A 27,262-nucleotide genomic window follows, 5' to 3' on the forward strand; every position below is an offset into this window, starting at 1 on the left:
AAAAAAAAAAAAAACGTAAATAGAACAGCAATAACAAAGTCAGATGTTCAGAGAACTGTCAAGATGAGGCTGGAAATAAGCAGCTGGGTTTAATTTTTAATCTTGACCTCCTAAACTTTGACCACGATCCTGAATTTCCAATTCATAAGCATTCAGTTTGGCTTGCACTGGGTCTGATCCAGAGAGGTCTCTAGCACCGCTTCAGCTCCCAGTAAAGTCAGAGCTGGGATTTCCGCGGTCATCAGTATGGCCGGAGAGCGTTCAGCAGTTCACAGCAGGCTGTTGGGGGCTTACGGGTTGCATCAGCGTGCGAGCACTGTTGGTGCGACACTGTCCTCTTCCCTTACGTATTCAAAAGGCGTTGTGCGTTGTGCGTGTGGCGATGTCGCACAAGAGGTGTCTTCACAGGAGAACGTCCTGCAGTTTTCAGCTCTGTCTTGGAGACTCCGTGGCGGTTCTAGGTCTTCACGGTAGGGAGATTGGCTCCGTGTCGCAGCTGTGACAAGCTCTTCTGCCGCTGGCCGAGATCTTTGTGGGACAGTCTCCACGCAGAGCTTTAGGGTGGTGGGGCAGAGAGCGGTTGAGCCTGATGTCACGGGCACAGTGGCCATACTAAGTTGCAGCATCTCCTCCTAAATCTGCAGTACCAGCCTTTCCAATGTCAGATTGCATTTTTTATTTTTCAGAGTAAGGGGGCAGGAGGGGAGAGGGGGCTACAGCAGGACTTTGCCATAGCATTTCCCCATAGCACTGCTAGCATTTTCCTTGAACATTATTAAGAAAGATTGTCCAAATATGGAATTAATAGGAGCGTTAGCTCACATTTTGGGAACACATATTCTATATAAAGTAAATCCGAATGATTTACAACCTGTGTTGTCTTGACCCTTTCTTGCTATGGATCATAACAAGCAGCCATCTCGCAAGGTAGCCTCCATTTTAGAGCCAGCCAGCCAGACAACCTGGGGCTGTCTCAGTCAAGCACCATCTCTACCGAGGTGCTGGAAGCCAAGGGTGGCTGGCCTTGCCTACCCTATGTCCTAAATTTGTTCTCTGAGGGAGATGAATCACGGCCCACACATCTCCGAGACGTGGGAGAAGACAGCAGGTCTGCTGGGGTCCTGGTGCTCCAGCTTGGTTTGGCTGGGGTTGGGTAGAGCTGCCGCGTCCCAGGCTGATCCTCCGGGGTCAGTCTCGGCAGCACAGCCCCACTGCCAGTCGTGGGAACCGAAGTGCTCCAGTGGCACAGGGCTTGCTACGGGCTTTCACATCGCACTTGCCCAAACCCTCAAGGAATCAGAGTTGCTTGAGTGCACAAGGGCAAAGCAAAAAGCTGAAGTTTTGGTTTCCAGAAGGATTCAGAGTTGAGACTGGTCCAGGGCCGCCAGCTTCTCTGTCTCGTGTGCAGGGAGAATTAAGTCCTTCAGAGGTTTCCGAAGAGGCAGATTGAACGGGACCCCTCTTCTTCCGGATGATGAGAACATTCCCAGAGGACCCAACCTGTGTTTTGCATGAGGTTCATTTAGTCGGTGAGCCATGAACAAAAGTTTCAGTTTTGGTACCACTTACGAAGGCGTATCCTAGTAAATCTCCCTCTTCAGAAAATCGTCTACATTTGTGGGTTTTTTTTAGATAAGATAACGTTAGCTGAGTAGTAAATTAGTAGGTGTGACACATCCTTAATCGTGACACAGTCTATTTGAGAATACATACATTCTTGAGTGATAATGGTTAAATTTTATCAATTTATTGGTCAAAAAGAGATTTTTTAAATAGAAATAAGGAACTAAAGCAAATTCTCTATTTAAATATATCACAAGCATTTTACTTTGGTGAAAGCATGTTGGATATCTTGAGAGGCTCTAAGGATGATAAGAGTATATTTCAAACAAGATCTCGCACTCCTCCAAATCTCCATTGCAGTTATCTACACATCACCCTCACCTTCGTTATGTGTTGTCTAATGGGTATGGGTTTGCAGCTGGAAGAGCTGTGTGCTCTCGAAGCCCGTATTAATGCATATGGATTCTGTGGTTTGGCAGATACAGTTTGGCAGACACGGATACATCTGTTCCTGATGGAACAGTTGCAGTTTGCTTTCATAAGCTCCACGACAGTTTTGGATGCTGGTTTTCTGGTCCTTCCCTTTGAACTCAGTTGTCTACAAAACTTGTCACACTGCGGGGTCGTGTTGCAAAGACCGTCAGGTTCCTGCTCACTCATTCCTGCAGTGGCTGATGAAATAAACAGTTCTGATGTGGCAAAAACTGGCTGGAATCAGCTTCGCTGCTCTGGACTAAGGTGAGGTGGTAGTGGCATTCAGTGATACCAGTAGATGCATCTTTAGGTCCATAAAGACAGTACATGAATTCCTGCAGTATCTGGAAAAGAGCTGCTGAAAGCCCTCCTGCATGTCCTAACTCAAACTGTTACCCGAATTTTATAGCTCCCAGTTTTCCTTTTTCTGCAAAAGTAACAGCAACGCTCTGCTTCCAGCAGGCATGATGACCAACCCATGCACTGGATATATCGTTCCTAGGAGCGCATACTGCCACATTTATGCCAACAACCATGGTATATATCTATATTTCAAGCTTTTGCTTCTTTGGGCAAGCTGTGTAATTGCTGAACCCATGGCAGAGTATAACAAAATCTGTCTTCAGCCAAGATAACAGCTCATTTTGTACCCATTATTCCAGGCGAGGGCGACATGCAAAATAACACGTCCCCTCCCCATGCAAGTTTGAGTTTCTTCATAGCAGTCTTGTTATCCGCTAGCAAACACTTAGGACTGCTTCAGTTCTCCTACTTTGTGTCCGTTGCGCAGCTCTAAAGACAAGGCACGTTCTGGAGGCTCTAAAAATGTGTTTGTTTCCGCCATTGATTCTTTGGATCAGGCTCGTTACATCAATACAGGCAGATGGCCTAGGAAGGTTTCAGCAGGACACCTATCACATGCTAGCAAGAATTACCGGGTTTCTTATTCCCACTGATCAACCCAGTGTTGCACGTGCATAAGGAATTGGGCCTACTGGGTATGCCAATATTCCTCTAATATCCTGCTATCTGCTTTTAGCAGCAGTTAACGTTTTTTCCAAGTAAACTCCTTTCTGCTTTGAAAATGACCTACTTTCCTGGAGCTTTGCAGTCCCTTTCTTTCTCTTGATGCCTGAAAATGTTTTTAAGATTGGGAGTTTTTTTGAACATCTGGTCAAAACGTTTCTGTGAGGGAGGATAACTCTCCGGATGATTCTTCCTGCGAGTAGCACATAGTGGCTCCCCGGCTTGATACGCCTGCAGAAGGCCATCAGTAATGCCAGACAGGCCATCTGACAGCACAAGCGAGCTGATCATCATTCAGCACATTTACCAATTGCTCCTAAACATTTCAAGCAAGGCTTCAGCATCTGCTTGGCCTTTTGAAGTCGTGGGTGTCCGCAGATCTCAGCAGGTTGGAATTACCCCCTCGTATCCTCTCTCTCACTCATCTCATAAAGGTGATGTGCTGCTCCGCAGATGGGTGAGATGGACTGCTAGCTGCTGGTTTGAGCAGCTCCTTGAATGTGAATGTCCCTGTTGTCTTCCCAGTAGCCTAATCTGCTGGGATTTTTCCAAGAGCTCTTGCAACATGAGCTGAGCCAAGGGTCTTTCTTGGTAAATGTGCTTAAGGGCACTTGGGTGATCAGCTGGTTGATGGACTGTGTGCATTCAGAGAGCTGGCAAGGCACATACGTGGCTCAGCAGTCAGGCAGGGAAGTCAGAGGAATCACGGTGCTGGTCGGATTTGATTTCCTTCCCTTGATACCAACATAAACTCCTCTGCCTCAGAAAGAGAAATCCAAAATGCATCTCCATGACCACCACGTCTCGGATAACTGAGAGTACTTCACACAGAGACCTAGTTTGTGACAATGAGTAATTATCAAAGACTGTATTAAAATGCACTTGACAGATGTTATCTCAGCCACTGTGGATATATAGCTAAGTCTTTCTTCCAGGTGGGAGACTTGCGCTCAGATTTACAAGAGTTGTATGGATAAGAGCAGCAGCAGCAGATGGACAAGCTGACATTGCGGCAGCCGGCTTTCATTTGGCAACCATCTTGCAAAGCAACTTGTGTGGAAAAATTTTCCCAAATTTACAAATCAATCTCTTTGCCTCAAATTTTGCCGCAGGAGACAGTACTCGTTGCTTCCTAATGTTGCCACTGAATTATTGCCTGGTGCTAGGGTGTGAGAATTGTAGTGAGATGAAATGACCATGTCAACCATTTCAGTATCCAATGAAAACTGAAATACCGAGGGATGTAGGTAGATACTGCAGAACATTTCTAGAACCGGTGGGGAAAGGGGAGGCCTGAGTTAGCTTAGATGTCTGCAGTTCATGATTAAGAGTCATGGGTGAAACTCGTGATTTAGATTTTCTTTGCAAAGCCAGCTAACTTCAGGCTATTAGATTAATATCAAACTCTTCTAATGAACTTTCTGTCTGTGTTTCCTGAGTCAGAGGCTGGGTGTTTGCTGTATGCATGAGGACGAAGTGGTGCTTGCTTCAGCAGAAGAAACTGTGGGTTCGTTTCCATAATGCAAAAATCCCTTTTGGAAAGGAAGAAGGGAATAAACTGTGTAGGAAGCAAGTATTGGCCTCTGTTCGACTTGCCATATGTCTACAATCAGGAAGGAAGAATACATATTCCAGTATGCTAACCGTAATTACCAAGAAATGAAGTCAGTCCTCGATGATGTTAGCCTTAAAAGATGTTGCCTTAAAGGCACAGCGCCTACTTTTCCCATCACCCTGAAGTTGAGAGAGCTTGGCACAGAGATGCTTTAAATTTGCAAATCACAGTACTTCACATCCAGGGCTGTGACACGCAGTATTAATTATGACCATAGCTCGTCACGTTGGGGGATACGCAAGGTACTTGCCATATAATAGATGAGGATCTTCATATTTCTCTTCTGGGTAATAGTTTTGGTTTCCCCAAGGGGCTCAAGAGTGCTGTGGCACTCGGCTAGAAATGACAGTACGAAGTAAGCAGGGTTAACAGCGTTTCCGCACCAACTCAGGCATTTCTTTTGCCAATCGTGGAACAGGCTTTGATGGGGCTCCATGCTCAGTGTTTTCTGACAGAGCAGAAAGATCAGTGACTGCATGAAACACATTTAGTTTTCATTTGCACTTTTTATGTGTCTCTTGCAATCAAGATGCAATGTAAACTCCAGCTTGTGGCTTATTGCTATTGCTGTCTTCCCTTGAGCTCTCAGAGCAAAGCAGGTTGCATGAGAAGCAAAATGAGACCAGTTTAATGGCAAGAGCCAGACATTCAGCCAGAAATAGCTTTGCTATAGGAGATAGAATAAATAAAATAATCCTGTCAGACTCCATTGCAGTTCACATTTCCATATAGGAAGATAAAAGAGACATTTCAGAGCCCTTTTAGTGTGAGAAGGTCTAGCTCCCATATCAGTTCAGTTAAAAACACTGAGGTAATCTTTGCACCGAAACAAAGGCCCTGCTCTTATTGCAGGCTAACTAGGTCTCATCAGTTTAGCCTAAAATCTTGTTTGCAAACAGAAGGCAGCACTGGCACAATTCTTGTTCCTTCAAGTGGGTTTTCCACCCACAAGGAACTTGATTGGACTTTTCCCACATCCCCACCTCTTCCCTTTTCCTCCCATTAATGCAGATCTCCATAAAACCCCGTGTGTCTGGTCAGGCCTGGTTCCAGGCTGCAGCAAGGCAGGAGAACTGGGTCGGGCTGTATTTCCCTGCAGCTCAGCAGAGGCTTGGTTGTGTGTTGCACTTACAAGCACGGTGTTTTGCTCTTTGATCTTGTGAGACAGCACAAGACGAGCATAAAGACAACCAAAGAAAACGTGCCTGGCTGAGGATGCCCTGGTCAGAGTCCCGGAGCAAAGTATAAAATCAAATTTTTGAGGAGCGTTGGTTCCACAATCCAATTGACGTAGCCCTGCCGATCAGCCAGTGCCGACTGATCTGTGGGTCCAGGCCGTACAGCATAGCAAGGAGAAGACAACGCTCACTCCGATCCTCTCATTCATCTCTGTCAGTCTGCTCGGCTAGTAACGTCAGATAGCAGAACACGATAAATTCCAGCAATTGGCAGAATATATATTAAAAATGGTGGTGGAAAAGGCTTTTATAGCTTTCAGATCTGGCGGATTCAAGAAAATGAAAGTCCTTCAATATTTAGTCAAGATAGTCATTAACGCCGTTGCTCGGTGAACGCTTTGCAGGGCTGCGCGTGTGCTGGTTGCGACCTGCCCTGAATGCGGTCTTGCACGAGGGCTTGGGTTAATCCGCCGTCTTGGTAGGAGCCAGCGACCTACCGAAAACCTGCTGATGTGCTGCCGACTCAGCGTGGCAGGTGCTGCTTTTGCGGTGCTCGGTGTGCAATATCGGAGAAGGGATCGCGGTCCCCAGCAAGGCAGCTGGGCTGCAGCGGGTGTGGGGGGAGAACACCCGGCTCAGCCGGACACAGGAGACCTACAGGCAGAGGGCAGCGGGATAAGGGTTTGGGCTGTTAGTTACTAACGCGATGGTGAAATCCAGGGAGGGCTAAATTTAGAAAGCCGTTTACAGTCTGTGTTTTCTTTTCTGGATGTGGAGCAGGTTGAGCCTAGTCATATAACCCTATAGATATGCAAGATGCTATACAATACATGCTGTGCCTAATTTATCGCTCCCATAATTGCAGTGGGTGTAAATTTGGCCCATGAGCGAAACCTCAAAAGCTGCAAGTCGATCCCTCCTCCTCCAGTGCCCCTTCACCAGGACAATCTTCAGACCCCGAGAACAAAATGAGGAGAGCAGAAAAGCAAATCGATGTGTCTGTGGAAAGGTTTCCTATCATCCCTTCCGTTTATTAGTTCTTTGGAAATGCACTCACCCTTGCCCCCTTGCTTCAGATACAATGTGACTGGGCTTTAGGTGGAACAAGGCATCAAAATGCCACTGATGTTCCAATAAATACATCGAACGAAAATAGCATTTCCACACAAGCGCTTTCAGCTCCAGTCCTCCCCCGCACCGATCCCACACTGCAGCTTCATGGAACTGGCAAGGATGAATCAAACGGCTCTTTCCAAACTCAGTAGACAGACACTGCTGAATAATTTGGCAGGAATCTGCCGGCCTCCCCAGCACAGCTGTCCTTGTGCAAGGAGGGATTACATAAACCGCGTGCTCGGAGATTTCAGTTCCCATCTTTGCATGGCAGCCCCTGGGGCAACTTGTAACAAACAATTTGGCCCATCGTAGGAAGCGTGCGGGAAGACCTGAGTGGCCAAGGCTCCCTCCTGGAGGTGGTGTCACCTCCCCATGGTTACAACATGACCCATCCCAGGGCACTTCAGGGCTGCTCTTCAAGGATGGCTCCGCCCGCACTGCTGGGTGATATCAAAGTTCCCTGTCACTGGCATCCGGCCACATAGCAGGGTTTAGATTTGTTTTCTGATACCAAGACTATTTAGGACATAAACGTTCAAAAGTGTTGATTAATCTGTAGGTGCTTGGCTGGACAGAAAACAGGCCCAGATTTGCAATGCGCTCAGATGCTGGGACAGTCGGTGAGAACTGCACGTGACTGCCCCGTCTTAAAAATCTGCCCTCAGTAGGGTTAAGTTAAATGAACAAATGCTATGGAAAATTGTGTCCTGAGTGTTCATGAAAAGGAGGCTGGACCGCTTTCTTCAAAGGGTCGCTTTAAGGTAAATTAGATTTTGAAAATGTAGGCACTGAGTCTTTTTATAAAAACCCAAGGAACGTTGAAAGCCCTTATGACTAAAGATACCCAAAGACATGGCAAAGTGGCAGCGTGCCATGCTCTCATTGCTCACGGCAGGCTGGGCAGAGTGAAGATGGAGAGCAGGCAGGCAGGAAAATTAGGACAAATTTCAGGAGTAAATTGAGAAATTCGGATCGCTCCCTCTGCTTCCTTTCCATTCTGCACTTTGATCACTGCCCAGGCCAACTAGAAATCACCAGAGATGGGTCTGAGACCCACAGCTGAGTTCAAGAGCCAGCTCAGCCTTTTCCAAAGCATGCGTAGGGTTAGGGTGCAGCTGTTACGGACCCTAGTTTAGTCTTTCCCAATTTCAGCATAACATCAACTATTGGCCAAGTTGCAGAGTTTCCAGTTGCGCAGGATCTCTTTCTTCAGCCTCGTCCTTGAATCCCCATTTTCCTTTGGTTGCTGAAGAACCATCACCTACTAGGCAAAAATAATCTGCAGTGGCAGGGAATGCATCGCTGCCTTGCCACCTTGTCTGTGTTATGTTTCAGTTGCTAGTTCTTTACGGCAAGTCCTGGCTCTCCTTTACTCATATCTACTTAGGCTAACACTACGAGCCCTCCAGCCCCATGAACGCTTGCAAGGGCTGTTGCTTTACAGGTGATGCTCCTCAAACCAAGCACGTACTTAGGTTAAGGAGTACTGAGGGGAGAACCCCCCTGACAGCCCTCATGTAGCTTTGCACCGTAACCCATGCTCCACGCAAGAGGAAAATATCTCAAAGATGTTACTGAGATGATCTTCCGTAGATTTTTGCTGGGGATGAAGCCCACCATCCCCAGCAGAAGAGCCACCCGTTATGCATTACCTTGGTCTTTCACTCCCAGCAGCATTAAGGCCCCCTTTGCCTTGTAGGAGGGACACAGGGAACTGTGCGATGCCACGTGCACGTCTGCCATCTCTGGGCCGTGCTGCAGCCTGCAGAGCCTTCCCTCTGCGGCCGTTTGGTCTGTTACTCCAAATCACGAAGCACGCGTAAGCCCAGTGCTAAGCTGTTCTTACAATGCCTTGAGGTTTTAAAGAACCTCCATCAAAGGCTTTCAATGGGTCCTTCACAGATTGCTTATTTACAGCTCACAATTGTCCTGTAAAATAAGCAAATATCATTATCCCATTACAGACGTGTGGAAAGACGCATGGAGGAATTGCAAGTTAAGCGAAGGCGTGCAGCAAAGTCAGTGCTTCAGGAACAGAGGTCAAAAGATCTGACTGTACCATGTACTTACAGTACATAATATTTCCTCCCTAGGTCATTTTGAAACTACTTTACTTTTGGAATATGCAAGATATTGGTAATCAGGAGGACCGATAACCTACACGTGCAAAGAGAAACTTGTAACAGATTACTTTGAGGGTAGCATCTTTTATATTGTCAGCTCATAAAAGGGATCTAATGAGTCATGGCTGCAAATGGCTCTCTCTGTGCCTGTGTTTTACAGATGACTTGTTTTACACATGAGAAGTAGAGTGTGACCTAGCATAGAGTAAAACATGGCACTTGAAAAAATGGGCCATCCTAAAATCATAACCCTTGCGTAAGACCTCACAGTCTCTCCTTGTATGTCATGCCCAAAGAAATATACAGGAGGAGCTTCTGAAATGCATAAAGAGGACCGGATGGGGACCTGCAAAGGTACCAGGTGCCAATTATTTGGCACATACCTTAGGCCAGGTTGTCTCTAGAGGCTGGACCCTGCCTTGGGGAGAGGTCAGGGAGCCGTTGCGTTCCCCTCCATCCCCCAGTCAATCTGCAGTGGCCTCGACTGCAAGAGGCACAAGAGCTGCTGAGAACCAGCCTCGTGCAGCAAATACAAGCAGCGCAACTCCTCCGTCTCCCCTCAGCTCCCTTTAGACCTTAACAAATCTCTTTGCACCGGTGGGACTCTTAGCCCAGGCACAGCACGGGCTCGTTGTACCCAAAAGGAGTGCTGATTCCTCCTGGGCTTTTCCCAGCCAGAACTCACCCCAAAACCTGCTCCCCCGTGTACTCGAAATGCACAGTGCCCCTTTCCGCGAGGGACGAGAGCCTCGCGCGAGGTACCGCGGGAGATTCCCGACTGCTCGGCTGTGCCTTCTGACGGAGGGGATAATTTCACCGTTACGTGCTCCTTTAGGCTGCAGGGTGGCTTCTAATTCTGGAGCCGTTTTGCACTAGCACTCGGCTACGCAGGCAGATTGTCCCTCTTGTGATTAATATTATATTTCCTCTGCAGCAGCACGGGAGGGTCTGAGTCATGCGGGGCAGGGCACAAACATGCCGCGCAAAGGCAGCGCCTGTCCCAGGTAGCTGCGGGCTGGGGGATGCTCACGGCAGAAAACCGCTGATTGATTAAAGCCAAAAGGCAGGAGGAGAAAGCAGCACGAAAGCCAGGTAGAATAGAAGTCGACTTAATGGTAAGATTTATTGAACAATCTGATTTATAGATACAATCCTTTATTAGCTAAATCCGGCCCAATGCTTTGGGGGCTAGGCAGGTAATTCGTTGCGGAAGCCACATCGCAGCCTCAGATCTGCAGCCTGGGAGGTTTTCCCTTTAAAGTCTTGCTTTCCTTATGACAGTCACAATTTTTTTTTTTCCAAGCCCACCTAGTGAAAGTCCCCTCCTGCCTTCAAAGAGGGGACAGCGAGCTGGGGCGATTTAAGTCAGAGCAGGAGAAAATGGCCCGAGCAGGTCATCTGCACAGGTCCAGCTCCCTGAGCACAGCCGCTACCCCAGGCACCAGCACTTCGGCTCTAACCCTCCAAAAAAGCAACTGCCGAGAGCAGAGTCGTAGTAGGTTTATGTAATGTGTCGAAACTTTGTTTTGTGCTCCCATCAAAATTTATTGGGGGGGGGGGGGGGATGTCTTCATCTTTTTCCTTGTGAATCCTTCGTGTGCATTACGTGAACAGACTGCAGAGTGTTTTTATTCAGAAGAGCTTAATTAACCTCTGCTAGAGAAAGAATGCGAAATCACAGAAGCTGTAGGGTAAAAAAGATGGTATTTACACAAATAAGTGCAAATGACCTAAATGCATCCACTTCCTCAAGGGCCACGCAAGGCAATCTGGCTGCGGTCTGCCGAGGCCGTGCTCGCTCGTGGCTGCTCCTCGCGTTTGCTGTCCCGCTCTGTGCTTCGGGGCCTCCGTCGTGCTGCCCCTGAAGTCCGCAGCCATCCCACCCGCTCTCATCCCACTCCTCCTCCATCTGTCGCTTCATCCTAGGCACCGTCAAGATGTGGAGCTGGAAGGGACCCCCAGGAGATTAGCTGTTCCCTTAGCAGGATCGAGTATCCTCAGATCATCTCTGATGGGTGTTTGTCTAACCTTATTCTTGAAAATCTCCAAGGAAGGCTGTCCCAAGACTTCCCGATTTTGTCTCTTCTGGTGCTTAACTACCCTTATAGCCAGAGAGGTTTTTTTTTTTTTTCCAAGTATCCAATCTTATTCTCCCTTGTGGTAAATTAAGTCAAGCTGCAATCAAGATGGAGAATAATCACTGGCCTTTTTACAGGAAGATTTCACGTATAGAAATACTGGTAGCATGTTCCTCTTCATTCATGTCTCCTCTAGGTTAAACACCTCTATTCCTTCAGCCTTCCCGCCCCCCCGATCATGTTTTCTGAGGGTTTATTCCTTTGTACTTTTTCTTGCACGTTATCCGATTTAACTCAAAAAAAATTTTAATATGACATCCAAAACGAGGCAGTGCAATCCAGCTGGATCCTCATCCTGACTAAACATAGCTCAGTAATTTCGTCCCAGTTCCCTGGTACGGTGTTCCTGAGATAATCAGGAATAGCAGCAGCCCGCTGTCCCAGCTGCAGGTTCTGCCCTCCCGTAAGCGCCTTTACCAGTATGGCAACTTATATATCCAGCAAGTCTCCATTTTATGTGTATGTATTTGCGTTGTCCTTCTCACATGTAGGACTTAGGCCAGTCTCTTTAAGTAATCTCTTTTCATCCTCAGCCACACATCTGTTTTCCTTCATCTTGTGTGCGCTTGCTTGATTCAGCTTCTGTGCTTGAAGAGAGGGAGGATAGTCCTGTGCCCGACCAAAAACAGGGTCCGGACCAACAGGGTTCATTTCTCAGCACTGCTGTGGCTTCCCTGCAGGCTCTGGCACCAATCACACAGAGCAGCATTGCTTCCATTCCATATATTTTTTCCCTGAGTTTTGGTTTTTGTGTCCACATGCATAAGAAGCTCCTTAAAACAGGGATACAGCCTTATTTGGTGCATGTCTCATGTAGCACAGAAGGATTCCTAACTTTTGTTAAAATCAATTGCACTGGAAGCCAAACGCGTTTGAACGTGCCCATGCTTCAGTGGCAAGCTAAATAATGTATATTATTCTTTAAGAGCTGCAAGAACATTTGTGATAACATAGCCATGGATTAAATACTCATTATGCTTCCTGTACTGTGGATATTAAAATTTCATTTTTTGGTGAACAGTATCCATCCACCGAGTGTAGGCCTGAAGAGGGGAGGAAAGGAGAAATGACAGTAGGAGAAGACTAACTCATTAAAAATGATGTTATCTAGTTACAGTCACATCTGCAGTATGGATTGAACTTTCTGAGAAACCAAGTCCATTCCAAACTGCGCTCCATGCACACACACCTGCTCTTCACTCAGATGTCTTTGTGCTCCGTCACGGTACAAAAAGTCAAGGATCCCATAAAAACTTGGGCTACTGGTGCTGGAATTTGCAGTTATTAAGTGGGGCACAGTCCTGACATTGTGGTAGTATGAAGCAACGCATGGTAGTATACACTCTTGGTACTGGGCAACAACTTGCGCCCAGATGATGTCATGGACCTTTCTGGAGCTCTGTGCCTTTTCTGTACCCCTTTGGGTGATTTCATCTCTGTCCGCTGCGGTATGTGTCTCTCCTCTGGGCCTTCCTCCTTGCCCTCCAGGGGTGGACTCTCCACCGGAAAATTGCCATCAAGCTGGAGGCCGAGAGCTCTGGGGAGGGCGATGGTGGAGGAGATGATTCATTGCTTCTGGATTCCCTATTGAAAACACAAACTGGAGAGATAAGAGTGAAAAAAAAATGCATTTAAAATGCACAAGAAAAAAGCTAATGCACCCGGGGCTGTATTTTCAGAACCAGATTAGAAGGACTGCGATTATTTATTCTCATCCTAGCTTTTATGGACAAATCTCTGTGTAATCGCCAGTATGGCACAGAGAAGAGCGGCTGATCCCACCTCACCTCCCTCACTCACAAGGGCGGTCTGTTCAGTGTTTTGTTTTGGAAGTTTTCATAAGCGGTGAGACTGCTTCGTCCTCTGGGGGAGGAAGACGATTTCTCAGTAGAGCGAATTTAAGGAGCACATCTTATTTTTCCCCGTAAGGTTTGTTATCCAGATTTTTTTTGAGAACGTGATAAAGATAAATGCTAATTCTAAGGGCTAATCCAAGCCCATAATTTAAACACAGTGCACAGTATTGATTTAATTGAACAAATTTAGTGTGATTTTTACGGCCTTTTGTCAGCACTTCACTGCTTGGGGGCAGAGGCAGAGGAAAGAACCAATTTTCCAAGTTAGCACAGTGTAGAAAAGGCTTTTTATTACATATTCAGCTTGAAATATCCTTTTCCTATGTTTTGGACTGCATCACAATTCAAAGCCTACATGCTAGAGGAAGATATTTCTACAGTATGTTAGTCAATGGATATTTTTTTCTTCTTTTGGTAGAGCATTTCAGGAAGGGAGCCAGGTGTTAAAGACTATAAGCTTCGGGACGGTGCCCCGTCTCATGACTGTTAATGCTGCCTGACAGACCCAGGAGGAAGTTTGCTGAAAAATTGTGATGTACAATTTGCTTTTCTGAAATTAACAGTTTGTTTAAAATAATACTTCCTGCTTATCTTTCAAAAACCTCACTCCTAAATCTAGTTCGAGGACGTAAATGCTGTACATTGATTTTATTTCTTCTCTCAAGTGAATCCTTTGACATAGCGCTTATCTTTGTGGCCCTCTCAATAAGCAAATGGTATTTAAGTTAGACTGATTTCATACGGCTAAACATTGGGTTATGAGAGTGGGTGGAGAAAGGGATTCTCAACTGTGTCTTGCTAAATTGGGCTTTTTAAATGTGTATGCCTTGTCACTTGAATCACTTTATGTGGTCATGCTTTTATGTAATTAATATCCTGTTTTCTGATGATCATTTTTTGTTACCTGTTCCTATAAAAAAATGTATAGATTTGGGTCTGATTCTCCTCTTACACCAGCTTAAATCAGGAATCGTTTCATTAAAGGCAATACAAAATTTGATGGACCAGGCCAAATTAATTATGAAGGGGGAAAACAGAAGAAAATGAGTACTATTTTTTGCTACAATTTGTCAGCATCTGCAAGTTCCTATCTGTGACTGAGCAGTTGACACCACAGACCTCAAAATATGTTTCAGTGTCTCCTCACCTACCGCTGGCTCCCGGCTGCCGCGAGCAGCCTCCGTGGTTCGGTGGGGGGGATGCGGGGACCCGGTGCGTAGCATCGCCGCGCGGGCGGCCGCCGGCGTGGAAATGAGCCCGAGGAGCTGTGGGTGTTTTCCTGGGAGTTCTGAAAAATTAATAATAAAGACTAATTTTTTCTCCCCCTTCCTGACACCAAGTGAGCTGTCTCTGAAAAAACAGAGGCCAGGGATGATCGACTTAGAAAGCAGCCGAGGATGAGCAAGTTTTGTTCTAAAGGCTGCAAATGCCAAGGAGGGAAAAAGAGGATCCTGAGCCAGACCATGAGGTTAAAACCGGTGGTTTTAATGGGGTAGGGATGAGCTAAGAATTCTCCAAACTGAGAATCAGGATAATTTTCTCACCGATGTGTTCTGGGAAATGAGCTCCGGGGAGACGTGGCAGAAACCCCATCTCCTGTGACATTTAGAATTGGTTCGGAAAACACCGAGAGCTGCTCTACCAAGTTTGCGCTGCCAAACAAAAGCACAAGCTGATTTCTCAAGTTTTGCTGTCCTACTCAGCCTCTTTTGCAGCATGGGAACCTGGTCAGACCCTGATTTTCCAGCTTCTTGTCCTGTGGAACAGGGGTCACAGCATATGCTACATAAGAAGATATCAAACCCATGGAAAAGGATGGAAGTGCATTACCTACTCAAAGGCATTTCTTTATGCCCGCAAGCAAAATCATGCAGCATGAGGGTTTATGTTTTCTTCTATTATGCCTATAATTGACCCTATTCACTTAGCCAGCAACAAATGTGTTCACAGCAGATGAGGTTTTAAGAATTCGATCGTATTTCACCATTACTTCCCTGTTTCCTTCAACCCTCCCATGAATTCTCTGTTGAGTTCAGGCTCTGTGAGTGTCTTATGATCAGCCCATCTCTCCTTTTTTCTCTACAGGACCTGATACGAAGAGATATCCTGTATTACAAAGGTCGCATAGACATGGATAAGTACGAGGTGGTGGATATAGAGGATGGGAGAGATGATGACTTCAATGTCAGCATGAAGAATGCCTTCAAACTTCATAACAAGGAGACTGAGGAAATGCACTTATTCTTTGCCAAGAAACTGGAGGAGAAGTTGCGATGGCTCAGAGCTTTCAGAGAAGAAAGGAAGATGGTACAAGAAGATGAAAAGATAGGTGAGGAATCTGAAATGAACCTGAAAGGAGATTGATGGTAATATTAAATTTAGCCCCAACTGTTGAAGAAGCCCCCCCTTTTTTTTTTGCTGTAGAATTACGATTCAAAATTGTTCAAATGTTTTTGGCTAGTTTCGATGTCATGAAATAGGTATCTTTCCCATTCGGTTACTAGTATTTTTGCCCGTCCCCAGACCAGTTCTGCCCATAGCTTCAAGCCTGGACCCAGTGGACCTCCGTGGGTATTGTGGGAGAGAAGTCTCCAGCCGTGCACCCTCAGGGAGACCTCAGAGTCTGCTGGCTGCATCATTTTTGCTCTGATTAAGCGTGTCCTGTGCAGGATAGGAACGCAGGGAAGTCGATGACTTACCGGCCTTGCCCTCCCCTCAGCCTCAGCCCATAAATTGGCTGTAACCAAAATCGGTTGTATTGCTCAGCTGTAGAGCGCTGGGCATATTTATGATACTGTATAAAGAATAATGGGTCTAATCTTACTTTTCATGCAGTCCCTGCACAAGCGAGATTATAAAGAGGCCAAGGCTGATTTGCTTTTCAATAAAACACCTCCCGTACACACAGCTCGCGGGGTGAGGCTTCGCCACCGAGGGGGTTCTGTGTTTGCTAAACAGTGCAGAAAATCCCCCCCCGCCCCCCCCCCAAAAAAGGGACGAGAGGCTTTGTAAGCAATCTTCTGAACTGTGTTTGCCGTGTTCCCTTTTTCAGGCTTTGAAATTTCTGAAAATCAAAAGCGGCAAGCGGCAATGACAGTAAGGAAAGTCAGTAAGCAAAAAGGTAACCGGCAACATGCCCTGTGCCAGGTGATGTGAGGGTGGAGCGGGCTGGGCTGAATCCTGCTGGGCTGGGATCCAGCGTCCCCTGAACTTCCCCCTCCTTTCTCTTTTCTTTTTTTATAAAACACCGTTTGTGCTTTGTATCCTTTCTTAATGTATCTGTGGGCCAAATTAATCTCTGGTCTACCGCGGCTGAAGCCAGTGGAGTTTTGCCAGAGATGAATTTGATCTCGCGTCTCCAGTCTCGGGTCCGGAAGCTGTCCCTGGGCGGCAGAAACCGCTCGCCGCTCCACGGACCAAGCAGACGCAGTCGTTTATCTCAGGCTGAAATGGGAGTGAGTGCGGAGACGTCGGGGGGGGCTTTCCTAACACCCAGAGTCTCCCGTTAGAAAAGAAAGGAAGATGGTTAAAATGCTGGAGATAATAAGGGATCTTCCCCTTTCCTGCTTTTGGAAAGGGGAGGCCTGTATTTCCTTGGGCTACCTATAACTTTTTAAGGGCAGCACAGTAGCAGCAGCTCTAGGAAATAAAGCATCCTAGTCCAGACATTATATATCTCTCACGGCAGGTTCATTTCCCCACCCAGCAGACTACAGCCAACTAAGAAATGCCATGCTAGATATTAAACTGAGTTGCAACTGGCTGAAAGGCCAGTGCTAATTATCTCTTGCAATAACTCTTGCAGCTACAGGTTTGGAAATAGGAACTATGGAGGGAAAGTCAGGGAGGTCATTTTTCCAAGTTTCCCCAACCTTCCCAAAGTCACAGACATATTGATTAGTTACCAAAGTACCTTGGCACACCCAGGCCTTTAAATGGGTTTTGAGAAAACTCATCATTTCTTGGATGTTGTAAGTCCCGGGCAGGTTCTTCCCCATTCTGTACAGGCTTTGGGTTATTTTTTGCACAAGTTGAAGGAGCTCCTTGCTTTCTGCCTCACCTATTTGTTGTCTACTGGCTTTGCTGGTCCAGTAGTGGTTTGCTAGGCCAACTGTAAACACATCGGTTCGCTGTGTCTCTCCATCGTCATTGGTCTTCTCCTCGCTACTAACTTCCTATGTTGTCTTCTGAAACGTTCTCTAAAAGCTCTCCTGGCCAGATTTTCTAAGCTCAAAATATGCATACACCCAAAAACGGGCCCAGGAACACCTATCGCACACGATGCACCTATAGCGCAGGCTACTCTCACGAGATCAGCTGAGCTGGTTTGCCCCTCACCTCTTGCATGCTTTTCCCTTGGCGCGGAAGCAATCACTGAAGTTATGGCGGCTGGAAAATCACAGAACCGGATTGCATGGCGGCCGTAACAAAACCAGTTGTAATTGTTATTTGCAATTTAATCATTTGACTATATTATTAATTAATTAAGCTATTAATTAATTAATAATTTTACTGTTTGATCATTAACTGACACAACTCAAAAGTGCCTGAGCATGCCTACCAGTGCTCCCAATTAAACCACTGTACTTGCATCCTGACAAACATAATATGCCTAACTGTAGTTATTTCTTACACAGCAATTGCTCTCTTACTTTCTCTCTTTCTCTTTCGCTCGCTCGCTCTCTCTCTGAGATGAAAAAGTGGGGGAGTTATTATCCTAGGCTCCTCTGACTATAAAATTAACTAGCTCCTACTTCCCCAGAACATCAGTCAGCGCTTCTTTGTGCAGAATGAGCTTATGCCATAACACTGGGAGTGCTTTTTATGGGATGAAGTCCTTGAGTCTGACGGCAGCTCCGTCAGACTCGGAGCGTTGAGTTAAGGGAGGCCTGATTGCTTTGCCCAGCACACGAGGTCTGCGGTAACGCGAACAGCATCGTCCCACTAGCTGCGCTGCCTCTCTTGTCCTACACTGCAGCAATCCCAGCCCAAGCCCAAATTCATTAAATTCATTAAAGGAAGTGCTGGCCCTGAACGTTTTGCTGAAGTCGAACTCGTGGTTTTCTTGCTCGGAGGGAAGTGGTTTGTGGGCTGCGTTTGCCCCAAACCCGGCGCGAGGCGCGAGCGTTTGCAGCGAGGAGCCCGTGGCACCGCGCGGGAGCAGGAGGGAGTGCCCGGGACGTGGTTTTTGGGGCCGGACTTTTGTAATCGTTCCACGTGCAGTTTTCACACGGCGCCCGCAGGGTTTTCGCCAGCCGGGCGGGCGGGCGGGCGCGGGGAAGGGTGCTGGCTGCGGGCACCTCGGCTTTGCACGGCAGCGTCCCGCAGCGAGGCAGAGGCACTGCCGGGGCTTTGAGTTGCTTCTGGAGCATCAGTTACATCCTGAGAGCAGGAAGCACTTCGGGAAAAGGAACATTTCCCCCGACTTCAGCAGAGCTATTTATCCATTTCGAGTTAAGGCCTTTGCTGGACAGTGGCTACTGCCGGACCGGAGGGCTCGGTAGTCTGCCCGGACATGCCGAGAGCCCTGCTCGTGGGCCGGCGGGCATCTGTTACAGGCTTGTTTCCAGAGTAGCTCAGTTGTTCCCTCCACCTCTTCGATGGGAAGCAGTGGTAATGTCCCTGTCACGGGATACTTAAAGAAGAGAGAAAAGCCGTTAAGGAGGTGAAATGGAAAAAGGCAATCAGCTTTGGCAGAGGTGAGGCAGAAAAACATTTTTCACGTAGTATAAAACTGCTGCTTTTTTCATGCGCTGTTGTGCCCTGCCTCCCCAAGGTGTTACTCCGGAGCTAGCTGCCGTGCCCATTAAAAAGCAGCAGTTCGTCTGCTGCTCGCTGCGGTCGGTGAGGCAGAGACAGTGAGATCAGCTGGTACCAAGAGAAGAACCCAAAAGTCTGCCCTCTGAGCTGATGGGCACGTTGTTCAGGTAGCACAACTCTTTGAAAGATTTTTGGCGATGCAAGGGTCCTAACACTGGCGTGCCCGCACACGTGCGTGCTCACCCACGGTGCCAGGGTCCCTGCCACATCGATGTCCCGATGAGCAAGATGAGATTTCAGCAATACACCAGGGTTTGCACTACTTATTGCATTGGGCAAAACGGAATGATATTAGACCAGGTGCCTTAAGACAGCATTAAACCAATTTTCTGCCTTCTTTAAGTCCATTAGACGTAAAGTGAATGGGTAGTGTTGGCTGTGCTCCTTCCCAGCAGACAGGGAAAAGGGCTGGTTTTCATGTTTGTTTGTTTTTTTAATTGTTATTATTATTTTTTGCATTGATTGTTTAAGATTTTGCCTCCTGGTTACAGCCCTTTAGCTTCTTTCAATGTCAGTGCAGTAACTGGGAATGGAATTCAGTGTGGTGTCTCCTAGAAATAGTAAAATAAGAGATTTATTCAGCTTGATTTACAAAAACAACAAAAATCCCCACAACCCATTTTAAGCTACAGACAATCAAGTGTGCAGTTTTCCTGCAGAGAAGTCCAGCTGCTACTGAGGACCTTTGCTGCCTGCACTGACAAGCAGGACATTAAGATCGCATCAGGTTGTGCTTCCAAAATTACACTTATAATTGACTAAAGCAGTGAAAAGTTGCCTTGAAAATGGATCCCTAGTGGATCTCCAGTCCATCTTTAATGTAGACCCAGGATTATCCAGGGCACGTTTTCCATGTCTAAGTGTCTGAAAACACCAGGCTCCAGTGCTTCTTTAGTGTCTCAGTCCATCAAGAGCTGCTTTTGCGATAGCCGCGTTTAATCTCCGCTGCAATGCTCAGTGTTTGCAGCTCTCAGAAGCATTTGGTCCCTCACCGGATGCTCAGCTATGTCCCCGTGTGTCCCCACCCAGGACAGCACGTAGCCCGTCTCCTTTCTTTGAGCACGTAAGGCGTTTTTGCTTACGATCCTAGAAGGTATGGGTGATTGGAGTTTGCAGTGCCTAGTAACGTGACCCCAGTCTCAAAGCACCGTTTCCCACGACTGTTTCCAGTTTGGTGTGAAATGGCTGTTCAAAGTAGTACGAGTGACCTCAGGATGAAGTGCTAGGTGGGAGGGCTTCCCCCTCGCAGGCGAGTGCTGCAGCCCGTGCTAGGAGTCAGCCCCTTCTGTCCCGTGTGGTTTCTTCTGCGCCGTGCCACAGCTTCACCAAAGCAGATGCCCCCCGACCCACACGCGTCACCCCCCCACCTAGCCTTGGACTTGGATGGATGCTGAGCTCTATCTGTCTTTCAGTCTGCTGTAAACACCCAGCTATGCATATCCCGCTTGGGGTTAAATCTTCAGCCAGCATGAGCTGCTTGGGCCTCCAGTAAAACGTCCTCTGAGTCACCACATTTTCCTGCTGACTTCCCTTCTGACGACTTGAGCTTGTGGCAAACTCACCCATAAAGCCCTGACCCAAGCACCCAGCACCCTTTCTCGGATATCTCAGACTTTTTGCAGTTCAAGCTGTCCCACAGCAAGTCTGCCTAGCAAAATGAAGGTGAGATGACGGAGTGCTAAGGTACCTCTGCTGGCTTTATCTGACCGGCTAGGACAGGTCTTGCCAGGTAACAGAGTTTCTAGATGCCCCCTGTAGTTTTTCCCGAGTGTTTAAGCCTGTGCTACTGCATCTTCACTGGCAGCAAGATTGATGTGGCCCTGGCATGGTTTCCGATCCTGTTCGCACATGTAGACATAGCCGAGGGGGGAACGAATGAGACTGAGCAACACATAAACTAACCTCTTTAAAACAGAGGGGCGTTTGCATTTTCAGATAATCAAGGTTGTTTGCCTTTTTTTACAAAGCTTCCCACAGCATAGGTGAAAGAGCGGAGCTAACCATGTTCTCAGTACTGCTTTTGCATGGATTCAGAGACATCCTAGTGCTCATCCCATCGCTTGTAAATTAGAGACCCCAACCAGAACCTCCAAAACACAGCCATGGTGATTATGCAGTGACTGTCTGGGGCTCACCAAAGCGCTTATTAGTCTCACTGATGATCATCTAGATAGAGGGCTTCTCAGTGGAGGCAGTAGTTTTATCTGAGATTTGGTCAGATGCACAGACTAAGCAAATCAGGAATAAATTCCAGGGCGCGAGACCTCTGAGGTTGGCATTGATGACTCTGCAGTGGGCACATGCTTCTGAGCAAATTCTCCGGAGGGATCTTTCGGTGAGATGTGAAATGGACCTCTTGGGTTTTCCCGCAATCCCAAAGCCCTAATTGGAAGAGTCTAGGTGTTGACATCAATGTCATGTTGAGAAACCAACTTCAATAAGTCTGTCAAGCCAGATTCTCCCACAGTTTCAGTCTGATGTGGTATTTTAGATAGGGGATAGCGTTGCCGGGTGCATTTCCTCAGCCCAGGAGAGGCTGCACTTCAGGGAAGTGATGGATGAAGTGACCTCTTCATATTGATGAAATAGATGGAGTGATCTTTGCTGTCAGTGTACACAGCGCTGGAGGAGAGGGAGACTATATAAATACAAGATGGGATAAATTAGTTTTCACCTGGCTTTGATCAATAAAGCACTGGTATCATTTATTCCATCTTGCCTCACTTAGCTTTTGCTTATCACATGAGGAATCATTATCTTAACGTCTAGTCTAATGACACCAGGTTGCAGTAACAGACTTGATAAATATACTCAGGAAGGTGAAGTTACCTCAGTATTTGCAGATACTGCGCTTGGCTGTGGATTAGCCAGGACACGAGACCATTTTTTCCCTGTCACATTTCTACAGGCTGCAAGGTCCCTGCAGAGGAGCAGCTGCCCCTTCTCCCTTCCTCTTCCCCCAAACAGAGAAGGGAGGTTAGTGGTTAGAAAAGGGAGCTCAGGCACGTTCTCATCACCGGGTACCGTTCCTGGTAATACCTCTGCAAGACTGTTGAGTAAAATCCCCTGCTGTTTAAAGAGCCATGGCTAATGCACCACTTAAATTCCTCTTGAATTGGGTGAGTATGACAAAATTTGAGCTGAGTAGTTTAGCACGCAAGCAAAAGCCAAGGAGGTAGGTGGCTGGTCAGGACTGCCGTCGGAGGCAGCGTTTCCCGTTCGCGGCCCCTAGCGACACCTCTTGCTCTAGAAGCTGGTCCTGCAGTCAGGGAGCAGAAGTACTGTCGGCCAGCTCTAAAAGTAACAGCAGCTGAATGAATAGTGGAGAAGTGCTTTGAGATCCTCTGTTGAAATGTGCTGAAGAAGGGCAAAGGGCTGTTCAGCCATGACCGCTTCTTACCCGTTCTCTCACTTGTCGCTCGTGCAGGAGTGTGTAAGCGTGCAATGCCCAGCGTTCCTGAGGTGCGTTCCCTGCTGCCCCACGCTGCGTGTGAGTGACAGTGTCCATGCGGAGGGTGAATCTGTGAGATTTCTGAGCATGCCTCCGGAGGGATGCAAGTTGCCGTAGGTGCTATCGAGAGCAAAGAGAAGTGAAAGGTTCCCGGTGCAGCACCGCTTCCTTTTCTACCGGTGGAGTCCCAAGCTTGGCCAGTGCAGAGAGCAGGTGTTGCAATTTTTTGTCTCCCATCTAACCCTGGCTATTGAGCAGCGTGATGTCTAGATGGGTAGGTGGAAGAAAAGCATACGAAATAGCTCGTGAAAGCATAAGATAAAATCTTAGCAGGCTGAGGATGGAATAAACATCTCGTAAGGGAAGGTTTCGTGGTTGTATATTGGCAAATAGAAGTGTGTTCTGTGTATGTTTTGTATTAACTCTGGCAGAGCGCAGTGTTAATGTAGCTGTCCTAGATTACCACTGGGTCTGTCGGCACACGTCCATGTGGGGTGCCTGGGAGTTAATAGCTCGCTCCTAAATCTTCCAGTGCTAGTTCCTATTGGAAATATCGTTTGGGGTTCCTACGATAACTCCAAGGACAAGAGACACTTTGGAAGAAGGGAACTAGAAGGAAAAAAGAGACTGTTCTAAATCTTTGCAATTGTTTTCCTGAGCTAAGAAATCCGGATGATTCAAAGTGACGTTGTCTGGCACTAAAAAAAGCCATGATTTCAACTGACAGTGCATCATCTCTCTCTGCCAGTTTTGTCTAGCCGGATTATAAACCCCAGAGTTTTCTTTTTGCTCATTCTGAACAGCTTTCCACAACCCCCACTCCACTGAACAGTCTCGCTGTGCAGCTGCAAGCTTCGTGGTCTGCTACAGTGCAGAATTATGTATGAACCAGCAGAAGGAGCTCCAAGTCTGGGCGCTGGGACATGGCTGCTTCCTAACGCCTAGGAAAGGCAGCACAGCAGCTGTGTCTAGAAATCATTACTTAGCTATCGATTCTTCTCCTTTGAGTTTTGAATTCTGTTCACCAAGCAGCCCAAAACTGCATTGGAAGAGAGCTTTGCTCATTTTTTTCAGCTGAATTGCAGTGGAGTTACGGCTTTGCATATAAAAAAAATCCCTCAAGAGACAATTTTGCACAATAGCCCCAAGTTCTGATGAGGGAACAAACCACTTCAGTGCAGAATACAAAAATACCAACCTGTCACAGTTTTTCCCAGAATTGCTCTTTCTCAGGCTTTGAAGGTGTTCAGATTGGGTGAATTTCCCTCCTCCTGCCCCCACATAATTCCTGTGTTCCACCTTGTCAAGAGAGCGGATATCTCTAAAAGCCCTTCTTGCGGCATCTCTAGCTATTGCAAAGTGCTGTGTGACAATTTCCCAAGAAAATATATTATCATGGACTTATCAGCCTAATTTTCCAGAGCACAAATGTTTTTATTTGCATGCCCACAAACACACAGCAATTATGCATGCGATCGAAATGCACAGTTTGGGTAATTTAGGCCATGGGGGCCACTTGATAAATATGCAACCCTTTGGCTGCTTATTCAAGTAGAACCAACTGGGAGCTTTTGAGGTTCATCCAATGGAGATATTAATACCAAAGGCCTAGGCCTTGAGCAGAGCCACATAAACAACTTGGAGAGTGTCAGTCTAAGTTTCTTTACCGAGGAAAGCAGCAGTGTATATGCAGATATGTTCCGAGGGGATATATATGTTCCCATGGGGGGTTGCTAGTGATCTGGCCAGGGGAGTCTGCCTTGTTCTCTTTTGGAGAAGACAGACTATGGAGTACGTGCTTTGCAGCATAACTCCATGGATTTCAGTGGACTTCAGCCAGACTCTTCTTTCTCCACTTCTTCATCCCTCCAAATGCATAAAATTTTGCTGATCCAGGAGGTTTCTCAGCACTTCTGTGTCATGATTAAAATACATTAGTTCACCCTCCACAAATTGGTTTAGTGACAATAAAGATCTCAGGCCTGCTCAGCATGGCAGACTGGACTCGTCACAAGAGTGGCTGCAGAAGAGCAGGATGCAAAAGCCATTGGGCCATGTCATTAAAGAAATGTGGTGTTAAGGTCTTCTGAAGCTAGAAACAATTGCTGTATGTCCCTTAATAGCAGCTTTAGATTCACAGCTTTTCTGTGCTGTGGAACATTAGTTAATAACCCTGGTTGCACAAGGACTATTTCCCATTAAAGTAATACATGGTCCTTTAATGGGAAAGTCTTTGTGCATTCAGAGTTGTTAACTAATACAGTCTTCTGAGTCAGCCAAAGATCCAAGTCACTTACCAGACCGAAGCAGATATATTTCCCAACTTCAGCCATATAAGGGACCCATTCCAGATCCTGACCTCCCCCAAAGACCCTAGAAGTCCTCTCCAACCTCTCCTCACCTGAGAGAAATGGTAATCCTGGAGCACTGATGGCTGGTGGTCTCCAGGAGTACGTCTACACTCTTGTAAGGGTGCAGGGATAGAGTTTGCTCTCCAGAGCAGACTCTGCCAGTGGTTACACTGGCCACCATTGAATTACCCTCTGGCAAGGAAACTCAGAGCAGGACAGTGGTAGAAAAAGAAGGGGCGGAAGAGAGAGGGCAGAGATGAGCTCGTGTCCTGCCCTTATGGGACGTCACTGGCTTGAATCACACAAGGTGGCAAATTCAAGTTTACAGTTGGGCCCAGCCAGCAAGGAGGGTCCAGGAGCTGTCCAAGGCATCCTGGAAGCAATCCTATTCGGATTTGTCCTCAGAACAGCAAGGGCTCTGTGGGGGTTGCATTCTGCTAGGCAGGCTGTTTGCGGGAGAGAGGAGGTTGGGAAAGATGCAGAGCTGGATAAAGTACAAAAGCAGAAAAGTAGCTGATGAGTAAGTTCAGGTTCCAGAATCCAGATACAAATGCATCTCCAGATTGTTCTTTCCAATTATCTTTGAAACGTTAACTGTGATGAATCTGTTAAAGATTAATAATAAGACTCATGGAGCAGGTTTTGTCCACCGTAAGAAAAGGTCTTGGTTCCTCCCTACAGTGGATGGAGAGCTGCATGGCTTGATGGTATTTGCTGTAAAGAAGAAGAAACCAGTTAGGCATAGTCAAGATGATATTTCTGTTCAGTCTGAACCTTTGGGGGTTTTTAACAACTCATCATTGGTAAATTCTGTAGCAAGGGGAAGCGAATTAATTCTCTCTCCTGCCGTACTAAAGCCTTAGCTTCATGTCAAAAAGAGGTCCCGGATTGCAATGCGGCAACGTATAAAAGTTGTCAGCTGAACCCGGCGAGTGCCCTTTGTGCGGCTCATTCCTTTCTCTGTAAGTACCTGCCCGCGTGCAGCCCTTCCCGTCCCAGGGCCGCCGGCGCTGGGCCCGCAGAGCATGCGTTTGTGTGTGGGTAGGAACCGCTGACCGAATGCAGAGAGTCGCATTTCTTGTGCACACGTTGCTGTGGTACCTGGGTGCTAATCACCGTATTTTGCCTTCTCTAGCACCTTCCCAGCCGAGGATCTCAAAGTGTTTTACAAACATTAATTAATTTAGCTTCACAACCCTCGTGCGAGGTAGGTGGGTCCTGCTACCCCGCTTTCCAGATGAGGACACTGATCTCCTCGGGCAGAGTCGCCTGGCGCCTGCAGTTAGAGCCAGGGCAGGCTGTCGCCTCGAGGTTGCCCCGCGCGAAGCCGGCGGCCGGGCGCTGCCCTCCCGCAGAAGGAAGAGCGGTGCCGCGGAGGCAACCCGGAGATGGCCAGAGCTTACGGCAACCCGCTTCCAAGCCCTGCTCGCCCTCCCGCCCTGCCCTTTGCCGGAGCCGCCCTCGCCGCCCGCCCGCGGCGCGGAGCGAGGGCTCGTCCCGGCTCTGTCCCCTCGCCCGCGGCGCGCCCGCGGGCGGCGACTTGCCGTTGTCCCCGAGGCGCCCTCCCGGCACCGCCCGCGCGGGTCCCGGCCCGCCCCGCTGCCTCTCCCGGGGGAAGGATGCTCCCGCCCGCGGGGAGGTTTCGCCCGCCCCGCGCTCCCCCTTGGCCGGAGCAGCAGCGGCCTGGTCGGAGGGGCGCGCCGCCCTTCTGGGGCTAGGGCGGGCTGGCCGGCGTAGAGCACGCCCTCCGGAGAAGTCCTGCCGAGGGCACCGAAGGGAAGAGCCGTGGCCCAGCGGCTTGGGGCATCGCGCCGCTCGGGGCGGCCGGGGGCCGAACGGCTTCCCGCGGGGGACGGGGGGCTCCCGAGCTCGGAAACCTGGGAGCGGGGTTGAAGGCCGCGGCTGGCTGCCCTCGCCCGCGCGCCCGTGTTTCGTGGGTGGCGCAGGACTTCTCCGCGAGGGCCGGCCCAGCTCGGCCCCTGCCGAAGCCACGCGCCGTTTCCACGCCATCGACTCGTTCCCAGCGTAGGCGGCCTTCGAGGGGAGACCTGAGGCAGCCGCCGGTGCCGTCCGTAGCTTTGCCGTCTCTAGCGCAGCTCCCCGGTGTTCGGGACCCGGGTCGTTAAGAAGCGATAGCATGACGAAGAACGACTACTGACCCGATTGCACTTTGACTGATCTGTTTCTTTTTCCCCCCAATCATCGATGCAGGTGTCAGCTACTCCAGGTCGGTTCCTCCAGCCTACCCACCACCCCAGGATCCATTAAATCAGGGACAGTACATGGTGACAGATGGCATATCCCAGGCCCAGGTCTTCGAGTTCACCGAACCCAAACGCAGCCAGTCACCATTCTGGCAAAACTTCAGCAGGTTAACGCCATTCAAAAAATAATACGTAGAGTGAGACGGAGAATTTTAAACTTAAAAAAACCTAAAAATTAAAAATAAAAATAAATAAAATTATATTTATAGATGGACCTTTTTTCGGAGAAGCACTGTTGCAACTAAATATATATATACATATATATATATGTGCACACGCACGTATAT

General features: G+C 47.9%; 1 protein-coding gene across 4 annotated transcripts in view; it reads left to right on the top strand.

Moving 5' to 3' along the window:
- ARHGEF9 (Cdc42 guanine nucleotide exchange factor 9) overlaps positions 1 to 27,262 on the top strand; it is a 207,484-nt gene that overhangs the window by 176,584 nt on the left and 3,638 nt on the right. For 3 of the 4 annotated variants that reach the window (XM_064518085.1, XM_064518087.1, XM_064518086.1), the window contains exons 11-13: positions 15,175 to 15,418; positions 16,142 to 16,210; positions 26,923 to 27,082. In XM_064518085.1, the coding sequence (XP_064374155.1) occupies positions 15,175 to 15,418; positions 16,142 to 16,210; positions 26,923 to 27,082 (473 nt within the window). The remainder of the gene's footprint in view (positions 1 to 15,174; positions 15,419 to 16,141; positions 16,211 to 26,922; positions 27,083 to 27,262) is intronic. The other variant, XM_064518088.1, reaches the window with a different exon arrangement.

Source organism: Dromaius novaehollandiae, chromosome 11, assembly GCF_036370855.1.
Source record: "Dromaius novaehollandiae isolate bDroNov1 chromosome 11, bDroNov1.hap1, whole genome shotgun sequence".
Taxonomy (NCBI): domain Eukaryota; kingdom Metazoa; phylum Chordata; class Aves; order Casuariiformes; family Dromaiidae; genus Dromaius; species Dromaius novaehollandiae.